The 16,123-nt window shown below is 45.3% G+C and overlaps 1 protein-coding gene across 5 annotated transcripts in view; it reads left to right on the top strand.

Annotated features, from left to right (window-relative positions):
- LOC130285427 (dynein axonemal heavy chain 11-like) overlaps nucleotides 1-16,123 on the top strand; it is a 523,820-nt gene that overhangs the window by 45,247 nt on the left and 462,450 nt on the right. For all 5 annotated transcript variants that reach the window (XR_008847325.1, XM_056536793.1, XM_056536797.1 and 2 more), the window contains one exon: nucleotides 13,293-13,430. Coding sequence is in view for 4 of the 5 variants with exons in the window: in XM_056536793.1 (XP_056392768.1) it covers nucleotides 13,293-13,430 (138 nt within the window). In the remaining variant the exon portion in view is untranslated. The remainder of the gene's footprint in view (nucleotides 1-13,292; nucleotides 13,431-16,123) is intronic.

The following is a 16,123-nucleotide window of genomic DNA, read 5'->3' as shown; positions in this document are numbered from 1 at the left end:
CCTAAAGACAACAGCAGCCCCCCCTTTAGACAGCAGCAGGGCCCCCCTTTATACAGCAGCAGGGCCCCCCTTTAGACAGCAGCAGCCCCCCTTTAGACAGCATCAGGGCCCCCCTTTAGACAGCAGCAGGGCCACCCCCTTTAGACAGCAGGGCCCCCCCTTTAGACAGCAGCAGGGCCCCCCTTTAGACAGCAGCAGCCCCCCCGTTTAGACAGCAGCAGGCCCCCCCGTTTAGACAGCAGCAGCCCCCCCCTTTAGACAGCAGCAGGGCCCCCCATTTAGACAGCAGCAGGGCCCCCCATTTAGACAGCAGCAGGCCCCCCCCATTTAGACAGCAGCAGGGCCCCCCCATTTAGACAGCAGCAGGTGCCCCCCTCCCCGTTTAGACAGACAGCAGCAGGGCCCCCAAGTTTAGACAGCAGCAGGGCACCCCGTTTAGACAGCAGCAGGGCCGCCCCCCCGTTTAGACAAAAGCAGGCCCACCCTTTAGACAGCAGCAGGGCCCCCCATTTAGACAGCAGCAGGGCCCCCCCCCCCCACTTAGACAGCAGCAGGCCCCCCCTGTTTAAACAGCAGCAGTCCCCCCCTGTAGACATTAGTAGCAGCCCCCCCTCCTTGAATACAGCTCACCTCCTCGGGTCGGGGGCTGCCGCTCTACTGGCCCGTTCTCCCATCCTCCGGTCCGCATCGTGTCGTCCTATGGAGGAGCATGTGACATACACGTCACTCTGCTTCCTCAGTAGCGTTATGCTGGGCGCAGGGGAGGAGGCTGAGTGATGTGTGTGTCACATGCTCCTCCATGGAACACTATGATGCGGACCGGAGGATAGAAGAACGGGGTGGCGGAGTGGCATCAGGTATCGGGCATGGTATCGTGGACATTAAACGAGTCCCCGATACCATGCAAATGGCTAGTATCGGCCCCAATACCGATGCCAGTATCGGTATCGGGTCATCCCTAATAACTACCAAACAGCTGGAGATATTTAGATAATACTTGGTCACATGTTACCTACATGTCCACTTAAAATATAGGATAGTTAACTGGGCACTGTCATGACCTTTTGTACTACCGATGTACTACAAAATATTTCTAATATACTTTAAATATTTTTTTAGAATTAAAATACTTTATTTTGATGTTGAAATCTGGCCACTAGGGGTCTCCCTCCTAGTGGCCGGCTGCAGCCTGCTGTGACGTCACAGATGAATTCGGACCGATCCTGGCCTGGCATCGGTCCGAATCCAGTCAGGCTGCGCTCGCTCCCTGCCTGTCAATCAGACAGGCAGGAGCGAGTGCTTTGAACTATGAGGATGAGCGCAGGCTCCCTGGCCTCGCACGGCGGCCCCGGTGTGAGGTAGAATTTCACCCTGCACTTTTTCGGGCTGGAGGGGGGGGGGGGGTCCGGATGTGCGGCAGGGTACCTCCAATTGTTTCCCCACTACAACTCCCAGCATGCCCTGACAGCCAATAAATGTCAGGGCAAGCTGAGAGTTGTAGTGGTGAAACAGCTGGAGGTACACTGTATAGGTGAACTAAGGTCAGAAGTCGCCCCCCCCCCCCCCCCCCCCCCCCAAGAAGGCATCAGTAACCTCGTGCCTTCTGGGGAAGTCTGCCTGGTAAGTGAGCACACTACCAGGCAGACAAAAAGGCATTTTTAATATAGTAATAAAAAAAATTTAAGGCAGGGAGGGGGTTATGGATAGATGGGCAATAGGCGGGGACAGAAAAAAAAAGATGTTGAGAGCTTCTCTTTAATTTAACCCTTAACTACTCCCATTTGTGAGGGTCGGGGTTTTTGTTTAAAGTCCCATGCAAATCTATGGTAAATGTATGTTCTCACATAACTTCCTTGCAGAGATATTTCAATAATACCTGGTAAACATATTACTTATATGTCAAATAACAATATATGATAGTTAAATTAACCCTTACCTACACCCTTATATAAAAGATGGGTTTTTGTTTCAAGTCCCATGCAAGTATATGGGACTTCCAGTACCTTACTCCACAAGCTCCGCTCTGCATCTCCTGGTGAATGCACCAGTCCCCACACCCCATCTCACACACCTCACACCCCATCTCACAAGCCACACCCCATCTCACAAAGACACACCCACTATTTAAGCTCCACCCCTTTTATTCTCTACCCTTTTTGTGCATTGGTCTGGCTTGCAAATCACGCCCAGTCCCACAAAGCCATGTCCCCTTCTATTTTCAGCTTACAATATCTTCATCACAAATCAATCCCACCTGAGGACAGGATATGAGGCTGGGACATAAGGACAGCATATGAGGACGGGATATGGGGTCGAGATAGGAAGATGAGATATGATCCAGGAATATGAGGTTGGGATATGAGGTCCGGATATAAGGTCGGGATGTGAGGACAGGATATGAGGACGGGATAGGAGGACGGGATAGGAGGACGTGATATGAGGACAGGATATGAGGACGGGATATGGGGTCGGGCTATGAGGACAGGATATGAGGATGGGATATGAGGTCGAGATAGGAGGTCGGGATATGAGGACGGGATATGAGGATGGGATATATGGTTGGGATATGGGGACGGGATATGGGGTTGGGTTATGAGGACGAGATATGAGGTTGGGATATAAGAATGGGATATGAGGACGGGATATGACGTCGAGATATGAGGACGGGATATGAGGTTGAGATAGGAGGTCGGGATAGGAGTTCAAGATATGGGGTTGGGATATGACAATATATGAGGATGGCATATGAAGTCAAAAGCTTCCTCCCCAACAAGGATTAGGAAGGAAAAACTGGGCAACGCTGGGTACTCAGCTAGTGCTAAAATAAATAATAATGCACCTCTAATGCACTAAACTCACTAAATGCAAGGAAAATAACTTTTTTTTAGTTATTGCATTTTTAAAAATATTCTCATAGTGAATGAATGGGGTCTTATGCAGCTGTATTACCAGACACTATTGACAGCTGGTTGGGCCAGCTATCCATAGCAAAGCACATTGTAAAATCTCCTTTGAGCAATATCAAGGATTTCTGCTCACCAGAAGAACTTGTAACGTTCCCTTCACCCACAATGAGTAACAAATCATAATTTAAGCCAGTAGGTAACTAAAAAAGTATATATTTTTTCTTATATCAACTCTACCGTGTGATAAACCATGTGCAGGATTTCGCCCAAATACAAATATCAATGTAAACTGATTTGCATATGCTAGGTTTATAAAAAAATTCCTGAGCAGTATGTTTAGGGCACATCTCAGTGAATTATCATTGTATACTCATGAGATTACCCATGCACAGTCACATGTGCCTAAAGATGTGCATGTACATTCAGAAGCTTTCAGTGAAATACTCATTTATCCATTGGCTCTTCCTCCCGATTTCCCTGTTCTCAAACAGTTTGGTCAAGTGTTCTTCTGTTTTCAATAATATAGGAGAAAAACCAAAACTTAACATGTCCATCGGCAGCTTATTTCCACAAAGAACAAAAAGCCATAACAGGAGGCTCCTATACACATTGCATAGTTAGCTGGTCCTGACAACATCAACTTTGTATAGGGCCTTTAAGTAGCACATGAGAAGCCTAACTCTGCTCTGTGGAGACATAGACACCCCATGTACCTCCATCCAGGTGGCATTATATAGATTGCTTCTCCTAGAAGCCAATGCTTATGAGGAGGATAGCTCTATAATGTGACATCAGATGGTACATATTGTACTATGACTTTTTTCCCCTCAGATTCTGTATCAATACAACATGTCTGACTAAGGCTGTGAACTAGCAGCCAAAATGTGTCACAATGTTTGTACCTGTATCTTTTGAATAAAATCCTTGCTATTTTACCGAACCAAGCGATGGACCATCCTGTTTGTTTGATCAGTACAACATGTGTATAAAATCAGTGGCATATGAGGTACAGTAGAGTCCCATAGACTTTCTATGGGTGTTGTGTGATGAATCTACATGGAGCTCTCTGTGTGCATAAGCCCTTTAAAGGAGTTGTGTAAGATCATAAGTTATCCCCTATTCACAGCATAGGTGATAACTAGCTAATCAGTGGAGGCCTGATCCTGAGGACCCCCACTGATCACCAGAATGGAGGTCAGTTGTCCCCTAAGCGAACGTAGTTGCAGCATACATGCTAAGCTTCTGTTCCATTCATTCTTTATGGGACTCCCCTGTGTGTTCACCAGTGTGTTCGAAAGTTACATAGAGAGTGAATAGAGCAATGGCTAAGAGGACAAGGGACCTCAATTCACCTGCTTTGTGGAAATTCTCGTGGATTCGGATTTCCACCGATTGGCTAGTTATCCCCAATCCTGTGAATAGGGGATAGCTTTTAATCTAGGGATATCCACTTCATACAAGTTAATCAACAATGTTAACCCTATTTAGAAATGAGCGAATCGAAGCTGACGAACCCGAATTTGTTACGAATTTCATGAAATATTTGATTTGCAACGAATGCGGATATCGCCGCGATTCTATCGCGCGAATTGTTTAATTAAACTCCATTTACTGCGGTCCAGGCTCCAGGGCATCTAAAATGGTGGATCCACATGTCAGTACATGGGACAAGGAACGCTGGAAACGCGGGAAGGGAAGTAGGCGGGATGACCCTGAATCACATGCAGGATGCAGCCTATCAGCAGCCAGTCACCCCTGTGATATCACAACCCTATATATTCGCCAGCCATTTTGCGGCTCTTCATATCATTCATTACACTGCATAGAGATAGGACGCACATCGCTGTGTGTGTGTGTTACACAGAAAAGCTAATTCCAGCAGCGTTTCACATCCTAGTCACCTCAGCGTTCTGGTGGACAGAGAACAGTGTTTTTTTCACTGAAAAGGATTTTTACTGCAGCCATTAACCTCCCAGTCACTTTCTTCAGCATTGTATTACAGAGAGGGGCAGAGAGCTGTGTGTTGCCTCATACATTTCAACAAGCTGCCTCAACTTCATAAACCTTAGCAGAGGAGGTAGGAATAATTTTTCAGCAAAATTCTGTGTCTTTGTTCCACAACAAATCATCTGCTAGTTATACTAGTCTGTAGATGGTATAATACCCAGCAGTCCATTCCTAATAGTCTTTGACAGACTGCAATTTTGTGTTTAATACGCAGCTTTTTGTGCTGCAGCACTGTTGTGTACTGCTGATGTTGTGCAAAAATAAGTTTTTTTTAAGCGTACTGTATCGCATTTTTCTGCCCTCATAAGTGCATACCACATACCTAGTGGTGTACTATTTTGTGCCTGTTAATCTGTCAAGGGCCTAGATACTGTGAAACGACAGCCAAAAGTAATCACCAGCTGGTGTTTTACTCAAATAATTTTTGAAGCGTACATTAGGGCATTTTTCTGCCCTTATAACCACATACCTACATCTAAGTAGTGTACTATTGTCACGATGCCGGCTGGCAGGTAGTGGATCCTCTGTGCCAGAGAGGGATTGGCGAGGACCGCGCTAGTGGACCGGTTCTAAGTCACTACTGGTTTTCACCAGAGCCCGCCGCAAAGCAGGATGGTCTTGCTGCGGCGGTAGTGACCAGGTCGTATCCACTAGCAACGGGTCACCTCTCTGACTGCTGATGATAGGCGAGGTACAAGGGAGTAGACAGAAGCAAGGTCGGACGTAGCAGAAGGTCGGGGGCAGGCGGCAAGGTTCGTAGTCAGGGTGGATAGCAGAAGTTCTGGTACACAGGCTTTAGACACACAATACGCTTTCACTAGGCACAAGGGCAACAAGATCCGGCAAGGGAGTGCATGGGAGGAGGTTAGATATAGTCAGGGACCAGGTGGAAGCCAATTAAGCTAATTGGGCCAGGCACCAATCATTGGTGCACTGGCCCTTTAAGTCTCAGGGAGCTGGCGCGCGCGCGCCCTAGAGAGCGGAGCCGCGCGCGCCAGCACATGACAGCAGGGGACGGGAACGGGTAAGTGACCTGGGACGCGATTCGCGAGCGGGCGCGTCCCGCTGTGCGAATCGCGTCCCCAACGGCCATGACAGTGCAGCGCTCCCGGTCAGCGGGACTGACCGGGGAGCTGCAGGGAGAAAGACGCCGTGAGCGCTCCGGGGAGGAGCGGGGACCCGGAGCGCTAGGCGTAACAGTACCCCCCCCTTAGGTCTCCCCTTTTTTTTGTCCGGTGACTGCCTCCCCTGGGATGAGGACACCGGGAAGGAATGGATGGTTTCCTCAATGGCAGGCAGTACAGCAGGAGTAGGAATGGGGAGGGAGGGCAGAGGGTGAAGCTTGGCACGGGGCAGGGAGACACAAGGACGGGAGCCATGAGGGGACACAGAGGCTTGCCTGAAGGGACTGGGAGGGGGGGAAAGGCATTTTCTGTGGCAGGCAGAGTCCCTAACGACTTTAGGGGGACCGGATACAGGAGGAACCACAGGGTCACGGCAGGGAGTACTGGGAACTGGTTTAAGGCAGTCCTTGGAACAAGAGGGACCCCAACTCTTGATCCCCCCAGTGGACCAGTCCAGGGTTGGGGAATGGTGTAGAAGCCAGGGTAGTCCAAGGAGAACTTCGGAAGTGCAATTGGGAAGGACAAAAAATTCAATTTTCTCGTGATGAGGTCCGATGCACATTAGGAGGGGCTCCGTGCGGTAACGCACGGTGCAATCCAACCTGGCTCCGTTGACCGCGGAAATGTGGAGTGGCTTGACAAGACGGGTCACCGGAATGCGGAATTTATTCACCAAGGACTCCCGAATAAAATTCCCAGAAGCACCAGAGTCCAGGCAGGCCACGGCTGAGAGGAAAGAGCTGGCTGAAGTAGAAATCCGTACAGGCACCGTGAGACGTGGAGAAGCCGACTTAGCATCCAGAGACGCCACACCCACGAGAGCTGGGTGCGAGCGTGCGTTTCCCAGACGTGGAGGACGGATAGGGCAATCCACCAAAAAATGTTCGGTACTGGCACAGTACAGACAAAGATTCTCTTCCTTACGGCGATTCCTCTCTTCCAGGGTCAGGCGAGACCGATCCACTTGCATGGCTTCCTCGGCGGGAGGCCTAGGCGCAGATTGCAGTGGAGAGTGTGGGAGAGGTGTCCAGAGATCTAAGTCTTTTTCCTGGCGGAGCTCTTGATGTCTCTCAGAAAAACGCATGTCAATGCGAGTGGCTAGATGAATGAGTTCATGTAGATTAGCAGGAGTTTCTCGTGCGGCCAGAACATCTTTAATGTTGCTGGATAGGCCTTTTTTAAAGGTCGCGCAGAGGGCCTCATTATTCCAGGAAAGTTCAGAAGCAAGAGTACGGAATTGTATGGCGTACTCGCCAACGGAAGAATTACCCTGGACCAGGTTCAGCAGGGCAGTCTCAGCAGAAGAGGCTCGGGCAGGTTCCTCAAAGACACTTCGAATTTCCGAGAAGAAGGAGTGTACAGAGGCAGTGACGGGGTCATTGCGGTCCCAGAGTGGTGTGGCCCATGACAGAGCTTTTCCAGACAGAAGGCTGACTACGAAACCCACCTTAGACCTTTCAGTAGGAAACTGGTCCGACATCATCTCCAAGTGCAGAGAACATTGCGAAAGGAAGCCACGGCAAAACTTAGAGTCCCCATTAAATTTGTCCGGCAAGGACAGGCGGAGGCTAGGAGTGGCCACTCGCTGCGGAAGGGGTGCAGGAGCTGGCGGAGGAGATGATTGCTGCTGAAGTTGCGACTGAAGTTGCTGCACAATGGTGAATACTTCCGACAGCTGGTGGGTTAGATGGGCGATCTGTCGGGATTGCTGAGCGACCACCGTGGTGATATCAGAGATATAAGGCAGAGGGACGTCAGCGGGATCCATGGCCGGATCTACTGTCACGATGCCGGCTGGCAGGTAGTGGATCCTCTGTGCCAGAGAGGGATTGGCGAGGACCGCGCTAGTGGACCGGTTCTAAGTCACTACTGGTTTTCACCAGAGCCCGCCGCAAAGCGGGATGGTCTTGCTGCGGCGGTAGTGACCAGGTCGTATCCACTAGCAACGGGTCACCTCTCTGACTGCTGATGATAGGCGAGGTACAAGGGAGTAGACAGAAGCAAGGTCGGACGTAGCAGAAGGTCGGGGGCAGGCGGCAAGGTTCGTAGTCAGGGTGGATAGCAGAAGTTCTGGTACACAGGCTTTAGACACACAATACGCTTTCACTAGGCACAAGGGCAACAAGATCCGGCAAGGGAGTGCATGGGAGGAGGTTAGATATAGTCAGGGACCAGGTGGAAGCCAATTAAGCTAATTGGGCCAGGCACCAATCATTGGTGCACTGGCCCTTTAAGTCTCAGGGAGCTGGCGCGCGCGCGCCCTAGAGAGCGGAGCCGCGCGCGCCAGCACATGACAGCAGGGGACGGGAACGGGTAAGTGACCTGGGACGCGATTCGCGAGCGGGCGCGTCCCGCTGTGCGAATCGCGTCCCCAACGGCCATGACAGTGCAGCGCTCCCGGTCAGCGGGACTGACCGGGGAGCTGCAGGGAGAAAGACGCCGTGAGCGCTCCGGGGAGGAGCGGGGACCCGGAGCGCTAGGCGTAACAACTATTGTGTACCTGTTAATCTGTCAAGGGCCTACATACTGTGAAAGGACAGCCAAAAGTAACCACCGGCTGGTGTTTTACTCCAATATGTTTATTAAGTGTTCTGTAGCGCATTTTTCTGCCCTCATAAGTGCATACCACATACGTACGTCTAAGTAGTGTACTATTTTATACCTGTTAATCTGTCAAGGGCCTACATACTGTGAAAGTCCAGGCAAAAGTAATCACGACTGGTGTTTTACTCCAATATGTTTTTTAAGCGTACTGTGGTGCATTTTTCTGCCCTCTATGTTCCACAACAAATGGTCTGCTGGTTATACTAGCCTGTAGACGGTATAATACATTCCATTCCTAATAGTCTGTGAGAGAGTGCAATTTTGGGTTTATCAAACAGTGACTCTGTGCTGCAGCACTGTTGTGTACTGCTGGTGTTGTGCAAAAATACATATTTTTTCTCTTTGTTTGGGAACACCAAACCCCCCAAACTTTTTCAAAGGGCATGTTTTTTTAAACTAACTATTTCCCTTTTTAATCGCTGCTCAACAGATAAGGGTGCTGACTTCATTTTTCACTGAAAAGTGTCAATTCAGTTTTCTAATACAAGACAGCAAACACATAATTATTTAAATCACAAAAACTCTCCGCCATGTGACATGTGACCTCTCCGCCATGTGACATGTGACTGCCCGAGGCACTAAAACTTGGGAGTTAAAATTTCAATTTCAAAATCCTCAATTTAAATTTCAAAATCTTACATTTCTATTTAAAAAATCTTAAATTTCAATGGTCTCCTCATGCTTCTGCCAACTCCAGGCTTTGCCATTCAGACACTTTATGGTATCCTAATGCTTCAGCCACCTCCAGGCTGTGCCATTCATCCAATATATGGTTTACTGATGCTTCAGCCAACTCCAGTCTGTGTCATTCAGCAACTACATGGTTTAGTGATGCTGCTGGGCCTAGGACATTACCTATATATTTTTATGATAGCACTAGGTACCATACATCTTCAATGGAAATTTCAAAATTTTGAATTTAATCTTAGGGGTTGTGAAGCCCTCTTGTATACTCATGCTGTTGCCAGCTCTAGTCTGTGTTATTCAGCAACTACATGCTTTAGTGATTCTGCTGGGCCTAGGAGATTACCTATATATGTTTATGGTAGCACTAGGTACCATACATCTTCAATGGAAATTTCAAAATTCATCTTTTAATCTTAGGGATTGTGAAGCCCTAGTGTCTACTCATGCTGATGCCAGCTCCAGGCTGTGTCATTCAGCATCTATATGGTCTCCTCATACTGATGCCACCTCCAGGCTCTGTCATTGTGCTGCCATGTGACGTGTGACTCCTTGTTAGATTTGGTCCTTTGTACCCACACGCCGGGGCCTGGGACACTATAACTTGAGAGTTAAAATGTCTATTTAAATTTAAAAATCTTAAATTTATATTTAAAAATCTTAAATTTCAATGGTCTCCTCATGCTTCTGCCAACTCCAGGCTGTGCCATTCAGACACTATATGGTCTCCTCATGCTTCAGTCAACTCCAGGCTGTGTCATTCAGCCACTATATGGTCTCCTCATGCTTCAGCCACCTCCAGGCTGTGTCATTCAGCCAATATATGGTTTACTGATGCTGCTGGACCTGGGCCTGGGCCTAAATATTTTTATGGTAGCACTAGCTACCAAAAATCTTCAATTAAAATGTAATCAATAAAATTAATCTTTTAATCTTAGGGATTGTGAAGCCCTAGTGTCTATTCATGCTGCTGCCAGCTCCAGGCTGTGTCATTCAGCAAGTATATGGTCTCTTCATGCTGCCAACACCTCCCCGCTGTGTCATTCAGCCACTTTATGGGCTCCTCATGCTGCAAACACCTCCACGTTGTGTCATTCAGCCATTATATGGTCTCCTCATGCTTCAGCCACATCCAAGCTTTGTAATTCAGCCACTATGTGGTCTCCTCATGCTGCCAACACCTCCACACTGTGTCATTTAGCCACTATATGGTCTCCTCATGCTGCCAACACCTCCACGTTGTGTCATTCAGCCACTATATGGTCTCCTCATACTGATGGCACCTCCAGGCTCTGTCATTGTGCTGCTCTGTTGCAGTGATTCCAAAAGCAATGTCTGTAATCTGCATGTCATACTGAATAACAGTATTATTTCACTACCCCAGCACACTCCATATGCGTGTTAGAACAAAGCAAAGTGTTCTACACCCTAATGAGGCTCTCTCTAGTCCAGAAATAGGTGTTTTTAATATAGATTAGCCACAAATAAATACATATCGAAAAATTTGGTGAATCGGCCGAATCAAACTTTTCAAAAGTTCGCCCATGTCTAACCCCATTGTATGTATTTTCTCTTGTGATATAAATAATTTTAACTTCTTGTGTCTCGTTCTCCTGGTTCCTTAGCAGCAATGGCCTAGTTAATGGTCACATGAAAAATAGTTATGTCTTTGGCCGGTTTTACAAAGAGTATCTCTTGAATTCATTCAGGTGAACTCTCCTTCCCTCCTCAACCGCTCCATTTAGCTCCATGTACCATATTAAAGGTAGATCAAAAAGAGAATGTTTCGTGAGTACGATTCGCAACTGCCAGACTTAGAATGGCGAGCATTTCTGAGCATCTAAATGATTGCTGCATACCCAAGTCTGCTGAAATAGAACAAACATTTCTAGGAGATGATTTTGTTTTGATGGACACAGGCTGACAAAGAGATTGTCGCCAAGCGGTTTAGTGCAAAGTACTTGTAGGATTGGTGACCTCCTACATCCCACATTCAAAGCCTTCAGCAATCTGCAACATATCATCCTGTTACAAAGGAAACGCAATCAGAAGAAGCGTGGTGAAATAGCTTGCTGCTCATTGACTGCACGTTATCAGCATATTACTGCGGCACAATAGTTTAATAACAGCCATAATGTGTCTTCATTTTTACTGGATAAAGAGGCTCTCTGGAAAGTGCTTGAAACCTTATCTACACAAGAGTCAAGCCGCTTGTATTGAGCTCTGATGAAAGCTGACACACATCTGAGTGAAGTGCTTGGTTTCATGTTCCATTGAAAGCCACTGAGTACGTTTGTTCAAAAAAAAAAAAAATTCCTACTCTTTGGCAGATCCAGCTTTCCTGGCTGAGCCCCCTTCACATTGTGGACATGAAAATAAATATTTGGAGTGTTATCACTGTGGAAATTAATCCCCTTCTTAAAATGTTTTAGTCGATTAGCATATTATTCTCGCCTTTATGCATCTGAACTGATTGCAGAGATGGAAGAATAAGAAAATACAAGTGTTATTATATAGCTACAAAATGCAAAAAAATGTTCTCGAACTTTAGTGACCTTTTTCTTATGCATGTGGGAACTATACGTATGCAGCAATTCCCTCATACACTCAGTAAAGCATTTGGTTTTGTGTTGCCTTAGGCCTTACTAAACGTATGCATCCCTGTAATCTAAATTTGCCCTCCCATTCTTATCAAGGCCACGCCTATTCCTCTTTAAGACCCACCTCTTCCTCTGTAAACTCCACCCTTCCTATTTTGGCCACACCTTTTCTCTTTATACTCCACACCTTTCCTCTTTTTACTCTACCCTTTCCTCTTTAGGCTTCACCTTTTCCTCTTTGCACATGAAACATGAATACAGAGTGGCTACATGTATATTTTGTTGCTTTGAGTACCATTTCAAAAGTTTTATCTATTATTATAAGAGATAAAGATCATTCGATCAGTCAGTCATCCATGTCATGGTTGGTGATGAGTCGGAGTTTGGACATGTTGGTCTGCTCATCGACTCATTGCCCTGTTCTCCATTGCCCTGCCCATGTGGGCAGATGTGAGCGCAGTGCCTTCTTATTTATTTACATGGGACTGTACCCTACATAACATACACTGTGCAGTCTATTACCGCTTTGTCCCACTCAAGCCCCTGGCAAACAGCCGATTGGCAGGGGTGCTAACAATCGCTCCCCACACCAACCCTATATTGATGGCCTATCAATCTTCAAAAAAAGTTGTACTCCTAGCCATAATAGTTCAAAAAAGCCCCCAAAAACTACATTTTTTTAACAAATTTTTTATGCAATGTATGGGCACCACATAACGGCTATTTTTATACAGCGTGATACAAGTCATAACAAGGTATATAAATACCAAAATGTGTTGTTAATAAAAAAAAGTCTGAAAAAGTGTTACAGATCTGAAATAGGTAACCTGCGTTGTAATCAGCTTCACCTGCACTTTTACCTTGTATAAGCAGGTTAGTTTGAGTGATGCTGCTGTCAGTTTCTCTCTAACTCCTTTTGGGATTTTTGTAGTACTCTTAATAAATTTGGTGCATCTCTCTCACTGTCCTTGCACCAGACTATGACCTGGAGTAAATTTATGACTTCATTTAAGCAGATTTCTGGCATAACTCATGTTAAATCTGCAAGGCAGTGAAAGACCACCCTATTTCCCACTGTGTCTTGTAGGAAACATAAAAAGTTAGCAAGGTTGAGATCCAAGGTTGTAAGACTTCCTGCTATTTTTTATTGATTTTATTTATTTATGTATTTATTTTAAACTTCACCGTTTATTATCCTTGGCATTTGTGCAAGGTTTTTTTCTTCATTGCCCACATGTAAGAAACAAAAACAAAAAACAGCCACAACATTTCTTGATCTAAAAACTATATAACCATCTACCTGTTAAATATACTCTATAGTGCATAAAATATTTTTCAAATTATAATGACATTTTCCTGTGTTTCAGGTTTTGCAGATATTTGGTGCCTTACTAGAGCGACCTATAATAAATTCTCTCTTTTGCCCAAGTTATGCAAAACTGCTTACAATGTTTGAAATGGAAATCAATAATTGCAAGAAAATATATCTCAGCCAAAAGGAAAATGTATGTATACCAGTCTTCATTTCAATGTTCTTGCTTTGTATAATAATCTGTTGTAGAACTTGATGTTTTGAGTAGAGGTAGGCACAGACACGAAGTTATGCGCATAATAAGACAAACAGACAGTTTATTATTTGAAACATATATCTTTAAAGCGTAAGTCAAGCGTTACTCTCCGCCAGTTACTCAAGCGCCAGTTCAGCAAAGTTCACTCGGAGAGACTCTGCATGCACTAGGGGCGGTGCAGTTGCTGAGACAACCGTACGGATGCTCAGTAAGTTCCGTGCACGAGTCCTATTTATAAGAAAAGGGCCTGTGCCTGGAGCTCGCTGGGTGTAATACATTTGCCTGTGTGTTGTGTGTGTTCTGTGTTTCTCCCCACCAAACTTTGAAAAACAGGCGGAAGAACAACGCTGGACTTGTACTTTACAGGGGTACTCCGGTGGAAAATATATTTTTTCAAATCAACTGGTGCCATAAAGTTAAACAGATTTGTAAATTACTTCTATTAAAGCATCTAAATCCTTCCAGTACTTATCAGCTGCTGTATACTACAGAGGAAGTTGTGTAGTTCTTTCCAGTCTGATCACAGTGCTCTCTGCTGACACATCTGTCCATGTCAGCAACTGTCCAGAGTAGGAGCAAATCCCGATAGCAAATCTATCCTGCTCTGGACAGTTCCTGACATGGACAGGTGACAGCAGAGAGCCCTGTGGTCAGACTGAAAGAACAACTCAACATCCTCTGTAGTATACAGCAGCTGATAAGTACTGGAAGGATTAAGATTTTTTAATAGAAGTAATTTACAAATCTGTTCAACTTTCTGGAGCCAATTAATATGAAAAAAAAAATTGTTTTCCACCGGGGTACCCCTTTTAAGAATGTATTCCTGTCTTTTATGTAATATCCCCATGGTATCCACTATAAGAAATCCTAAATGACCCTTAATTTACCAGACAAAGTGACCGGTGGCCATTATATCTGAGTGGATAATGAATGGGGGCACTCTCCCATCGAATGAAGGAGACTTGTGGAAACAGCTGTATTGTAAAAAAGTGATTTGGCCAAATCCAAGTCATAAGAGAATTGCTATAAATAAAATTCTCTAATATACAATTAAAGGGGTACTCCACTGGAAAACTTTTTTTTTTTAAATCAACTGGTGCCAGAAAGTTAAACAGATTTGTAAATTACTTCTATTAAAAAAAATCTTAAAATATCCACAGAAGAAAGACTAAGAATCGCACTCACCCAGGTAGATCTTCATGCAGCTACCTTATTCACAAAGATATCTTGTACATGAACAGACCCATTATAAACAGCAACATCCCCAAAGTGTAACATGCAGAGCAGCAAACAGCAGGGATGTCTCACCTGGACGACGACGGCCGTTTCATACCTGCCGGCGCTTCCTCGGGCCTCTGGTGATCACCACAATCTCTTAGCCAGAGGTTTTGCCGAAGGAGTTTTAAATAAACAGGAATACAACTACACCAAAATCTCCGAACCAGATACACCTCTGTTTTACCTTATCACAGTACATTGATTTTCATCTCCAAAAATATGTCAATAAACTACCATCTTATACCCGTGACACCAGCGATTTCATATCCTCTATATCTGACCTTGAATGGCAAAATCACTATTCTTTTTTAACTATGGACATATCATCCCTTTATAGAACTATTCAACACAATTTAGGCATTGCAGCAGTATCACACTTTCTACATTCTGGCCAGCAAATGCCTGAACCACAACGTCGATTTCTTCTGTATGCAATAAAATTCATCTTAGAACACAATTTTTTTCAATTTAATGGTAATATCTACCGGAAGCACTGTGGGACGGTGATGGGGATGCAGTTCGCACCAAGTTTTACTAACTTATTTATGGGCACATTTGAAGAACAACTGGTGTACCGCAATCCCCTATTTCATCATTGCATTTCGTACCGGAGGTACATTGATGATATATTCATAGTTAGGGACAGTGACATAAGGGACCTCAACAACTTCGTATCCTCCCTTAACAACAACACCTGGAATGTGCATTTCACCCACAAGCATTATAAAAATCACACAGAATTTCTGGACATAATAGTATCGCATAACACAGACATGAAAATCAAAACAAAAACCTTCTTTAAAACAGTGGACCGGAATAGCTATTTAGATTGCTCTAGCTGCCATTTTGATGAATGGATCCAAAATGTCCCATATGGACAATACATGCGGATACGCTGCAATTGCACGTCAACAAAAGAATTCCAAGATCAGTGTAAAATACTGGATGAGAGATTCAGCAAAGTAAAAGCCAGTCATCTAGATCAGAATATTTGCCTCCAGTCTAAAGTAAGGGACCAAGAAGAACCCGAATCAGAAAATACACTATACTCCTGCAGTTTCCTAACCACATACTCCACCGATCACAAAGCGGTCAAACAAATATTACAGGAACACTGGAATATTCTCCTGATGGACCCTTTTCTGAAAGACGTATTACCACCACGACCCCAAATCACTTTCAGAAAAAATAAATCTTTAAAGAACATTCTTGCCCCCAGCAAGCTTAAAACCTAAAAAAAAAAAAACACCTTTTTAAGTGAAGGAATGACAGGTGCATTCCGGTGTGGCACTTCAAACTGTAAGTGCTACATAAGTATTAAAAACCGCTGTAAGGAGTTCAAGTCCAAAACC

The sequence above is a fragment of the Hyla sarda genome, chromosome 8, assembly GCF_029499605.1.
Source record: "Hyla sarda isolate aHylSar1 chromosome 8, aHylSar1.hap1, whole genome shotgun sequence".
Taxonomy (NCBI): Eukaryota; Metazoa; Chordata; class Amphibia; order Anura; family Hylidae; genus Hyla; species Hyla sarda.
This window is presented reverse-complemented; position numbering and strand designations above follow the sequence as displayed.